At 37.9% G+C, this 13105-nt stretch overlaps 1 protein-coding gene across 3 annotated transcripts in view; it reads right to left on the bottom strand.

Moving 5' to 3' along the window:
- Positions 1–9611, bottom strand: part of smoc1 (SPARC related modular calcium binding 1) — a 48400-nt gene extending 38789 nt beyond the window's left edge. For 2 of the 3 annotated variants that reach the window (XM_033988876.2, XM_055230953.1), the window contains exon 1: positions 9268–9611. In XM_033988876.2, coding sequence (XP_033844767.1) covers positions 9268–9366 — 99 coding nt within the window. In that variant the 5' untranslated portion in view covers positions 9367–9611. The remainder of the gene's footprint in view (positions 1–9267) is intronic. The other variant, XM_055230952.1, reaches the window with a different exon arrangement.
- Positions 9612–13105: the final 3494 nt, after the last annotated feature.

Below are 13105 nucleotides of genomic sequence, written 5' to 3'. Positions count from 1 at the left end.
GTGGCTCACACTAGACCCATATCTTGACAATAAGAGGTATAAAATGGTCAGATTAAGTATATTAAGATAAGTTAAAAAAAATTATAGGATACTTAGAAACAAGTGGTACACAGATAAATGTCACACACTATACATTACATGTACTCATCTTATTTTAAATTTTTCTCACTTTGTATTGCTCAATCTGTTTTTCTCATTGTGGCGTATCAGACTTCACTGCAGCATGTATTTATTAACACAGCCACTCACAGCCACTCACAGTAGAACGTAGAATAAAAACAGTTGGAAAATTCAGGCCCGGGTCTATTGGCGTGCAAAAGTGTCAAATCTCAGTTAAAAATGTTTGCACCTTGAGTTAAAAAATAAAAAAAATAATGCCACTTAATGGAAGTATGTTATGTTTGCACCTCTTTGAAACACAAATACGTTTGGTCTGACCTCGGGCCTGGAAAAAATTCATAACAATACTGTGCTACTTGTTCACTCAAACCAACTAAGTATAATTACTATAAATACATCTGTTTCTGTGAATCTCTGCTTTGTATTCCTCTGTAGGCCATGTCGACAGTATAATCTCAGTATCTTTCAACTACAATTACAGATTCTAATATCCCACTAACTTAAAGGTCCACTACGTAACTTTTCTAATGGTGGAATTGATATCTGCTTGTCACCTGTCACCTGAGACAAGTTATGGTTTATATATACTTGAAGGGACAAGCCACAGTAAGAATGCAATTTTCTTGGCATTCCTTGAACAATAAAAACACCAATAACTGAATAAATGTAAGATTAATGTCACTGTGGAACCTTTCAGAGAAGCAGTGCACCTTTAAAACTGATTTAAGATTCTATTTTCTGAAACTGTCTATTGTTATTCTCCCATACTTTGGTCAGCTGAAGTTGTTTTAATTGTGCTAAAGTGCTACCAAACCATTGAATACTTACTGCTTATTTAGTTTATCTTTGCTATGTCTGAAGTACTTTTGTCTGGCTTTACACATAATCCCTGTTTCTCTGAAGCTGCTGACTCACTGAGCTGCGTCACAGTCACCATCACACATTGCACTGTAACAGAACAGACTAGGGTCACTGCACCTGGTTTACATCCACACCGCCGCAGACCTAAAGACACTGGCATCTGTCTGCGACCCAGGTAGGAAAACTTAACTGTAGTCAGACGTTATCATCAAATGAAGTGGTTTTGGCTACTTTCACTTTACTGTGGTCTGGGGACAGTGGCAATAAAAAATATCCCATGACCACTATCAGGCTTTTACCGTCTTGCTTATTTGAATGTAATCAGTTGTGGTTGGTTTGGCAGGGACAGTTAGACCTGGCAAAAGAAAGAACACAAAGACTGGAAGTGACTGGAGTCTTATAAACAAACCACTGAAATTAGAGCACTTTAACTGAACTTGAGTAGGAGCTGTGGTGAGACTGTCTGCTCAATGCTCAGGTAACATGACATAATGGCCCCATGTTTGTTTCTTTGGACCTGTAAAATAGCTCAAATGTCTCCAATAATGGGGTTTAATTGATCTAGTAATTGTGAGAAGTAAACAGGCAACCGTGTAGTTATTGCTCTAGGGCCTGTCTGAGTGGAGTTTGCATGTTCTTCCTGTGTCAAATGATAAAACTTCGATTGATGCGACTTTGACACATTGTTACCTATTATGAAGAGCCTCTCTGTAAATTCTTTCAAAAGTCCACAACAAATAGATTGGCTTTTTTTTTTTTTTTTTAATAAAAGTTGAAGAGGGCGCTATAGAGCCATCCTAAAAAGTAGAGCCCTAATTTGCATGTCATTATGTCCAGCTCAGCTTCATTCATATCCGAAAACATTTGTGAAATGCAGCTTTTTTCCTGTAAATTTACATTTAGTTGAAAAACCATCATGACCACGTCCAGCATTTTATTTAAAAGTTATTTGATGACCTTTTATTGCACACGGGTTTTATGTCTTTTGGCCAGGTTTGACGTGTTTTTGATAAAAACTGTTGGAGGAGATGTCAATTTGTTCCAATATGGCCAACTTCTTGAAGAGGGGGGCTATAATATAATGTTTTACATGTCCTGACGTGAACTTTCTTTTAATGTTAAGTTTCATTTGTCTACGATGACATTCTTTTGGGTCGGTCTCCCATTGGTGCAATGTAAATCTGTTTTTGAGGTGGCACTACTGAGCCGTCTTTCAATATTTTTTCTCGGGGTCTTCACTCAAAATTAGACTACCACTTAAATACCTACACATTATTGTTTACTGCTTGATTTTTGCCATTTTCCTCAAAATTGTATAAACACAATAGGGTGAGTCACACATTCGTGCTCAGGCCCTAATAAACGAATATGTTAGATTTTATTCTGTCTCTGTGTGAGGCAAGTGGTCTAATCAACATCCACTTATCACACACAATTGTTACTACACAAAAAACATGGCCTTTGTATCTTGAATTGGTATAATTATATAAAATTATACAGGGTTGAGAGTGACACGTTTTGAGACCTCTTGTGTAACTTTGCAAACGTTGGATGACAAACGACTTGTTCATCATTTGGATCACATTAGCCAACATTCTGCATTTTGACAATCATGAAAAGTACCATCTCATTTCCACACTATTATCCACTGTATCTCCAAACGTGAGGAAAGGATAAACTGCAAACCACAGCTGTAAAAAGTCACCGAACACCACACACCTAAGTCATCTCTAAATCTGTTATTACGTACTTTTAACAGCAAGAGCTAATTGGCATCTAGTTTTCAGGAAATCTATAAAGCAGATGCCATCGCTCATACCGTTTCAATTACTTCACAACATAAGGGAACACATGCACCCCCAAGTCCTCTCTCATTTGTTCCACTAAAATGTCTAATTGGGTTTTGTCTTAAAAAAGAAGCCTGTAATTTGGCATTTTCAAAGTGGCTCTTAAAGGTGGATGGAGTAATTTCACACAGGAGGTGAAAAGTGTGTGTGGTACAGAGTGGGAGGTGATGGGCCCAAGGCATAAAACATTACAAATGTGATCACTAAATGTAAACAGCCCTATGGTAAAGATGCACTCTCTTCACCTGCTATATTAAAATCTGCTTAAAATACCTGCAAAATACGGACGCGGTGGTCTTTCTATAAAAAAGGTATGGACAGGATTAGCTGTTACTATGTTGTAATCCAGGAAGCAACATGTTATTTTCATCCAAGTGCATGTCAATTGACACGTGTCAATATGTCTCTATAGTAATAACTACATGATATGATATAAATAAGGCATATTCCATCTTAAATGCAAAGGTATTCAGAAAATTTAAACATAGAAGTCATACTTTTGTCACCACTGCAATGGCATGATAATATGATGGCATAATGATGGGTAAACTCTAGTAACAGATGAGTCTTTTTTCAATGTAATTACCATATGTAGCTACACTTTCACTTATTGTGCAATAAATTAGCATGCAGTTACACAAGTGCAGTAAAGTACTACCATCTATAATTTGGTAACAAAAAGGCAGTAGCACTGGCCAATTTTGTGCAGACATATTTAGAAGCAAAGTTATGTGTGCACAGTTCAGCCAGATTAAATGTGGATTAAACACTTTATTAATTACCACAGTTCTTTATCCATCCAGAGACACAGGAAGCAAAAGTCAAAATGAAAGTGCGAGTGATGGTGGGGCACTTCCTTTTCGGAAACGCTCCTAAATCTGATTAACAGCATTCCTCTTTTGTCACTAATGCTGCATCTTGGCTCAGGAACAATCAGTTCCCTGAAGTGTGTCCCACATTACAATAGACCCAAACCATAACCAGAAACAGAGAGTCAGACCACACACTTGTTCATATCAAAGGACCAGCTTAAATACTGTAGTATGTGGTAGTGAGGAGGTGATTCAACGGGGGCAGTGCTTCTCAAATTGTGGTGTGAGGACTGCTACTGGTACACAGCAGACTACTACAGTTTAAGTTCTATATCTGTATCTGTAACAGTATTTCCATTTTTTGGTTTTGCTTAGTCTGGGTTTGATTGTAAGTTTTACCACAGCCTCCTTTTAAGATAAAATAAGATCAAGTTTTTGTTGAAATTCATGTGGTTGTTTTTGGGTTTCTTTTTTTTTATTGCAAAGCACACGTGGTTGGTGTAGTAACGGCAGCATAAAACAAACAGGTTGAAGGAGCTGGAAAAAGGAGAGAAGGATCAATGCTCTTTCTTTGTTCAGTTTTTGATATGCCCTGATTTTTTCTGTAGTAGTTTAGTGTCTGTTTTGAGAGTCATGGTTTAGTCCTGGTATAAATTATTTACTATTCCTTGATTTCAGACAAAAAGTGAGTTTTCATTGAGTCTGTAATCTGAATGGAAAGTGAGTTCACATATGTCTTCTTGTCTAATGGAAAAGACAGTTGTATCAGGACCATCTCGAGGGCAGGAGATGGTTTGGTGACATCCCAGTGATCCATGAACACTGGAATCACAGTCTGGCTTTAATTACACTGATTACACTGAGCTGAAATTGAGCATGAAATCACTGATCTGGAGTCAGCAGAACAAATTTGATTGGCTGTTGCACAAGACCTCCCCAATACCATCTGCTATGATGACTATTAAAGACTCTGTACCTGATTTTTATGGTCTTAAAACGTGAAAAACAGAACTAGTTCATTTTAAACACGTTGCAGTCGTCCAATGTTATTCCTCACTTACCTTAACCCAGTTATATATATAATAAGGGGTTTTCACAACTCTCAGAGATCAGAGTGGAGTTTTGCCATAACGGTAAAGCAACAACAACTACAATGCTAACAAAACACTTCTTGATTATTGGACAGTAAAATGCTTTTTAATTAGATGCAGGCAGCACATGGCAGACTTATTTTGATCTCAAGAGTTGCTTATACAATATATTTGTACTGGGGTAAGACAAATTTTCCATGAGAAAAAATCAGGTACACTACAAGCCCTTAAAGATTATGTGTCTCTTATTTAAAATCTGCATAATAGGTGAAACTGTCTGAAATAAAAGAAAGTGTTCTTAACCTTAAACTTAAAAGTAAATGTTTCATTTGGTGCTTGTACATCTTAGCTTACAACAATCACAATTGTTATCCACAAATTACTATCTTGATGTATTTTGGCAATCCATCAGAAATGTGCTAAAACGTGTCTGTAAGGGTGTGTTCATACTCACATAATCACCACATCAAACAGATGAAACTGGCACTCAACTGGGAACTAATCCATGACTACACCAGGACTAAACCAGGACCCAATCTGAAATGGGTCAAAAATACCTCCTTCCTTGTTCTTTCTTCTCCTCCCTTCTCTTTTGCTTCTCAGCTATGCATTTAACACATTTAACATTGTAATTAATAATCTGCTGCAGCGTATAACTTGTAAATGAGTATTTGGAAACTTTTGGTCTGATCTGCACAGTGAATTGTGTGATGCCTCATAAATACTTGGCTCTGGTTGGGAACCTCCCTGAGTTCCTATGTTAAAGGAGCTATAAAAGGAAGCATAACGTCTCCTTTCCTTTCTCTTTCCTAACTTTACTGATCAGTTCGGATGGTCCTTATCATGGCTGCTGCTGATGCAACAGTCCAAGCAAAGAGCCAGTGCAAAACTATTCGGCCTCATAATATGTCACAGCACTTTTTCAAATTGATCTCTACAAGTTGGTTGTAACTTATCCAGAGATTGTTAAGACAATTTACAACAGCTCAGAGCCTAAAAAGGAAAGCACCTGCAGAAGGGCATCTGATGTAAACCCAAAGTGCTACAGAGTCAGAACTGAAAGGCAAGGGAAGATTATGATGTGGGGGAAAAGACACAGCAAACATGTGCTGTTGTACTTCAATAGTTTGTATCAAAATAGATTTCTGAATTCCACAAAATAAAAGCTCAAACAAATTGATAAAAATATAACTGTTTACAGTTGTGACCTCTGTATGACACTCCTTGTAGAAAAAATGTGTACCCTGGGAGTGTTTCGTACAAACTGTGTATTTCTTTTTGTTTTGTTTTTTTAAACTACCATAAAAAAATAAAAATAAAAAAAAAATCACCATTCATATTGTTCAATTATTTTTTTTATTTTTATTTTTTTGTCATGAAGAGGTTGTCTGTAAAATGACATATTGGGATTATAATTTTATAATATTATTACCATAATTTATAAACCCCTTAGATGCCAGTTTTTGTCATACCACCTACTGTCAGTTTGAAAAAAATGTGATAAGTCCATTATAGGACTTTTTTATTTTCTCACTGTAATCAGTGTGAATGATCAGTGTGACTGGTCTATCGGTGTGTCTGGTCTGTCGGTGTGTCTGGTCTGTCGGTGTGGAACATTAGTGGTAAGATTGAGTTTGGTGCATTTGTTGTTTTTGCATAAATCCTGATTGTTGTGTTGTGATCCATTCCACTCACATTATTAAATGTTTATTAAAAGCCTAAAAATGTTTTTTGCCTTTTTATCTCATGTTTTTCTGTTGAAAATTACATAAAATTATGTAAAATTGTACTGTCATATATTGACATATATTAGTGTATACTGTAACTCCAAAAAATGAAAAGAAATTTATTTATTTTTACAATTTATGGATCTTTTAATGCACATTTTCTAGCAGCAACAGCCTCAAATTTAGTTAAATTGGAGAGATTTTCAAAATTGTACTAAATTAAGATATTTATCCAGCTCTAAATCTGTCCCTAAATCCATGTTTTTGATGATTTGAACAGAAACACTCTTTGAATTTTTTTATTTTATTTATTTATTTTTTTTTTACTCCAACCATTCAGACAAAAAGAAATATTCACTACCAACACATCCAAACCATTTTTATGACTTTTAGTATTTTCATCTGATTTTCCAGGCATGAATTGTCCAAATGTGACTATGTATATACAGGGTGACAGTGGAGGTCATGGAGGGAGAGGCTAGAAGTAGGCATATTTTTAATAATAATAATAATAATAATAATAATAATAATAATAATAATAATAATAATAATAATAATGGATTACACTGCCCTTTTCAAAGCCTCTCAAAGCGCTACACTATAGTCATTAATCATTCATTTCCACACTTGGTGATGGTAAACTTTTAAAAAAGATGCACTTTTTTTTAATTATTATTATTAATTTCATTTACTGCAGAGACATGAAAAATTGAAGTCAAAATTTGTTTCATCTTGATTTTGAAAGGGGGGTCAAATAATGAGATTATAATGGATACTATAATGGATACTACAATGGATACTACAAAACTTCTCATGTCGTCAAAATTGGTCAGATAGGGAAGAAATTCACATATGTCTAAAAATCTGTAAAAAGATAGACATATTTTTATGAGGACAGGGGCGAAAAGTTGGAACATAATTTTTACTAAAATTCATTGGGTTTACTCAAGAAAAATTAAAAATTCCACCAAAAATGATTTTCACCTTTATAATGGAAGTCCAGGGATGCACAAATTTCTAAAACACACTCAACAATAGATCCAAACAGGATGAAACTCACATGTCTTGAACCTGTAAAAGTACATTTTCATGGCAGTTGAAAAACCACAGCCAAAGTTATCACAATAAATGTGCCTTCAGATACACACATTTTCAAATTTAACAAGGCACAAGGGTTCAAATGTTTGGTCAGTTAAGTTTTTGTTTGATTGTGTTTAATGCATCTATTATATCTTCACTAATGCTGTCACTGTCTCTGTGCTGTATCCTGCTCCTCTAACCTCCTCTTACAGGATTAAGCAGAGATATGAGAGAGGGCCTGGTATTTACTTAATGTGCCTCTAACACAAAGAGACAGTCACCACCTGCATTAGTACATTACATATCTGTTTCAAGACCCTAGATCAAACTTTATTTGTGGCTCTGTTCAACCCTCTAGCTATTTTTAAACACATAAGGGCATTTTTGAGCACTAGAAACACCTGTAATTGAATAAATGCAAGACATATGTTTAATGACATACATTGGAATATTCCAGCTAGAGATGCACTAATCCAGCCTTTTCTGTTCTAATACCAGATCTGCTGATCCCTGATATTCATGAAATAATTTATAAACCACAAAGTGAAAATAAAATGACCTAAACATGACCATCAGGTAATAAGCTTTGGTTTGACTCAGCTTTATTAAGTTTCTCAATGACTAATTTCCTAAGAAATGAGCAGGATGTGAATGGGATGCATCATTGTGCCTTTAGGGAAGTATCAGCACAGAAAGTCTTAAAACAACGTGAGAAACGATCGAAACATTTACAGGTGGAGAATAGACAATAGACTAGTCTTCTTTAGCAAACGTTACGCTTTTAGAAAGTACTCTTAGACTATTTCTACTTAAGGAGAATGCTGTTATTTATGCACTATGTAGATTATTTTTGTATTTATCTTAATTAATAATTGCATTAACAAATCCAGTTGACTGAGAGGAGCAGTGTCATTCTGTCTGTTCTGACTTTTAATATTATTTTCTATTAAATAGAGCACACCTCGTTCCCTTGTAAGTGAATGGAAACTTGGAATACTTTCTTAAATGGACAAAGGAAGAGACAGCAAGCTTCAAAAGCATCTGTCAGTAACAAGCCAATTTAGGGTCCACATTAATTGAGATGACAAAAATAAGTAAGCCTAAGTGTAAGTGTTGATAATCAGATCAGTGTTGATATTTCCAGACTCATATCAAGTCCATCACAATGGAATGTAACAATCACCAATTCTCTCTGAAAATCCCATCCATGTTTTCTGAAGGACTGCTTCAACATGATTTATCAACTAAAACAAAGTCCTCTAGTCTGACTTGTATCACTTTGCACCTGGACTGCACAAATTCAAAGAAAGAGCAAAGTTAAGGTGAAATGTAGCAGCGCCATAAACAGAGAATCTTCACTCTGACACAAAGATTCTTGTATTAGTCAAGCAATTGATAATAGGTCTTTATATGTGAACAAAAGCATAAACCTACATCTGCATTATGTAGTAGGCTACTTAGCCAATATGATGTTATTTTAAATCATTACAGAGGCTGGAAGTAAACATAATATGAGGTCTAATTAGAAATGTTTTTAACATCGTCTAAACTTCACAATTAATAAATGTGATTTATTGCCCTTATTGAGTGTCTGTAAATTTTCCAAAACATCATGCAGTGATAAGCCCTGGTGCGGATGCTTTAGCAGGTTAAGTTCCAGCATCATATTCGCAACAGTTTGAGAATTCGTTCTAAATGTAAATAAATCCCATAAAGTGAAGGTACTCACCCTTGAGCCGGGTTTCTGTGCGCACGCGTGGCGCAGGTGACAGAGGAGCAGAGGCGCGAGGACGTGAGACGTGAACAGGACCAACGTGGACAATAACATAGTGCGGAGTGGCGCGCAACGAGCAGGCACGAGCTGGTGACGTTCAACAGGTCCCGTGCGAGGAGACAGGACCAATAATGCTCCAAAATGTCAGTCCTCAAGAAGCGATGTCTCACCCAGTATCGTGTCCCGTGGCTTTATTCACATAATGGCACGTGCGGGTTGAGAAACTTGGCACTAATCATTTTAGTGACTGTTATCCGCGGAGCGTGCGACAATCAGCTGTACATCGCATCCACAGGTCCACTGCCCAATGCGCACTCAATTTAAAAGCAAAGGTGGGAGCAGCGGCGCTGACGGACGTGCAGCGCGGTCCAATGAAAATATCAGGTTCAAAACCACGCCCAAATTAAGTTGGATGAAGTTTGCAGAGCTGCTGTGGTCAGTTGGGCGAGAGAGAGAGAGAGGAAAAGCAGCTGCATAGACTCAGCCATGGACCACGGGGGCAGGACAATGGCTGAGCAATTGTAAGGGTCAATTTTGAGTTTCTTTTGCCCATTATGCGCATTCACAAGCAGAGAGTGCAATAGAATGGACTGGTGACATTTAACCTGCCACTACTGGCCACAATGAACAGATCCATTGATTCAAGTCAAGAGCTGTCACATAATTCATGAAGCTCTCAGAGAAGACCTAACTTCGTTTAAGGAAAAAGGTCTCTGTGTCCCACTAAAAAAGCTAAAGAAGCTAAAATATGGGTAAAAAGATACTTAAAGTAACTCCCAATGTAAGTCCCAATGATTGTCCCTAATTATTAATTTATTTTCCTGAAAGTGTTCTGGAAATTGATCAGGCCAAAAGATGTGTGTAATTGTCAAACCTCAGTCCAACAGTAAAATGCATGTGCCTTTACATAATGAATTACATGTAACTGCATGTGAATGGTGATGGTTGTTACCTTCACATAGATACATTCTGCATTGAAATGCGTAAATGAGCCATGGTGCTCCTAGCTCAAAGAGATGAGACTGTGTAACTCCAGTTTTCCTCTGATCTTTTCATGACATTCACAATGAAGCTTAAGAACAAGTTGAAAAGAATCTGTGAGCCCACAGAGTGGAGTGCAGGTGTCCATCAGCAGACCCCTTTAGAAGAGACCATGGCGGGACGGGTCCACTCCCCCGCTCCAGGTCCTATGCCCTCTGCTTTGTGTATGGGATATTTTTAAAAAGCGCCCAATGACAGTTGAGCACCTTTTGGAGTGGACCATTGAAAAGGCTTTAATTAGAGCTATTGAGCTGCGGGAATTGCCACAATTAGGGTCAGCATTAATGATGTGTGAGCAGTGTGTTGAATCATTGGAGTTTTCACACACAGAGAGGAAAAGGGGGGCATGAAAGAGAAAAGTGGCATATCTGAATTCTTCAGCAGATGACCAAAGAATAGACAAGACAGTGTAACTTATATATGTCCACGTTTTCTGTACCTTACCTGAACTACATATGTGCTGCTCCACAGCAATGTGACAGCTTGACGTGCATCTTCTTGTTTAGCACCCAGAGGAAACCTGCAGATATGTGCAGAACATCATGGAAACATGCAAACTCCTGCCAGAGCCAAGAGAACACTGTCTAACTTCACAACATTGATGTGTGATACAGTACCAGTCTATGTGAGGTCTTCATATGTATATAGTTCTGAGGTCTAAAAGTCCATAGGTGACAGGGTACTGGAGGAATGTTAACAAGTCCATTTTCTATCTGCTTCCACTGAGCGTTTATCTTAACAAAGAGCACAGGTCTGTGTGGGGCTGAAGGCTGTTTGGGGAACGCACAGGTTCACACTTGAATTCTGTCATCATTTGGCTACGGATCAAAGAAACCCTCAACAACATAAAGCACTGAATAGACACACTCAATAGATCTGTACTTCCCAATTACTGCAGTGACCCATCTCCCTACAGGATTACACTGGCACATACAGACTAAATTAGCAGGTGTCTGTGGACAAGGGACACGGGACAAGGGCAGCCCACAGCGGGTGTCCACAGATGTTCAGCACTAATGCCCCATGGACAGTGCACACATAGTTTTGAGTATATACACAATAAATAAAGGGAAAAAAATGTTTAAATTGACAAAATACTTTTGTATGAAATACACTTGCATGTATTGCTTTAAGTTGAACCATGTATGTTGGGTAGGTTTGAGCTGTCAAAGTGCAGATATTATTTGAGATCTCTCACAGGGTATGTACCTGTCCAAGAACAGATGATGTTAATTGTTTCTGACATTCACCGTATAATGAATGAGTTATCATAGCACAAAATCTCAAGCTAAAAGCCAAAACATATAGTGTATACATAAAGCTTGCTGTAGTAGGATGCTTCCATATATAGGCTTAGAAATAGTATTGTTTCCATTTTTAGTCCCATTTGAGCTGTCTGATGGAGAGTAAAGCTGGTGGCTAGATGGAAAAGTGGAGGTCACATAGAAAGCCCTCTTCTTTAAAGTGTCATCTGGATTCCATTTGATAAATTCCACATATTTTACATGTACTGGCTGCAATTTTCACTAGCTCCTGAAACAAAGTGTACATTTGGCAATAAAGATTAGAGTCTCTGCAGAGAACAACACAAGTGCACAGGACTGAAGTGACAGCACAAACAAACAGACAGAGTAAGTGTGAAAAGGACCATTGAGCCTGGTCTGGTGTCCCACACCTGCGCGCTCCATTCACTCTCTGTTTACACACTGTCATACACAATTACAACCCTCCGCCTGTCCTCCTCGCCCCCACCCTCTCGGCCCCCACCCTCTCGGTCCTTATGGCTGTCTAATTGAGCATAGCGCTCAACTGATTGAATCAACAGCTCTGTCTCAGGGACCTTTCCCCTGTTCTGAGGAGGGGTCTGATCCACTCCGGGACGTCCAACAGCACAGGGCAGTCATGGAGGGGGCAGTGGTGTAGGGTCAGGGGGTATAGCTGTTGAAAGTGTTTAGAAAAGTGTCCTTTCTGTTGGCAAACTTTGACTGGAGATGTGAGGTGGGGGGCACCCAAAGGTCCCTGTCTTCACAGGAGCAGCAGGGCGTCAAAGAGGCACATCAGGCTGCACTTTCTCACACTCACTCTGCTTAGGTCTGTCTGTGATATTCTTATGTTAAACTGAAAATATAAAATGAAATGGATGAAGTTTTGAAAGTTTGGCTCATTTCACATAAAGACCATTGTGTCTTTGATGGATTCTTGCAGATGGTGCATGCATAGTTCTACATCCACATTCACTATTTTGTATTGCTCTATATATCTTGAGTAATCTTCTGTGGGTTCCCCCCATGAAAAGGCCCACAGTGCACAGTGAATAATCTCCCAATAAAGTACTCATTTCAAATATTCTTTTCCCCTGCATTTGATCCCTGTCAATGCAAAATGGGGCAACATGCATCCAGAGGAAACCAAGTAGTGTGAGGCAAGTTGTGGGTGAAATTGCAAATCTATTTGCAAGGAATGAATTCTAAACATTCACTCAACACAATAAAGATATTGTTGTATATTTGTCAAATAATAACTATTGGATGAGTTAGACACGCTTTGGTCCTTTGGCACAGTGGCTGAGCTAGCACTCTTGCCTCACAACAAAAAGGTTGCAGGTTTGATCCTGACTGAACCAGGGTTTTCTGTGCCGAGTTTGCATGTTTCTTCCTGTGGGTTTTATTCAGGCACTCCAGTTTCTCCCATGAAACCAAAAACATGTAGAATAGGTTAAATCCTCCAGCTAGATCTGACTGAACCAAATTTG

This window comes from Periophthalmus magnuspinnatus, chromosome 22 (assembly GCF_009829125.3).
Source record: "Periophthalmus magnuspinnatus isolate fPerMag1 chromosome 22, fPerMag1.2.pri, whole genome shotgun sequence".
NCBI classification, from domain to species: Eukaryota; Metazoa; Chordata; class Actinopteri; order Gobiiformes; family Gobiidae; genus Periophthalmus; species Periophthalmus magnuspinnatus.
Note: the sequence above shows the minus strand (reverse complement) of the source record. Positions and strands in the feature narration are given on the sequence as shown.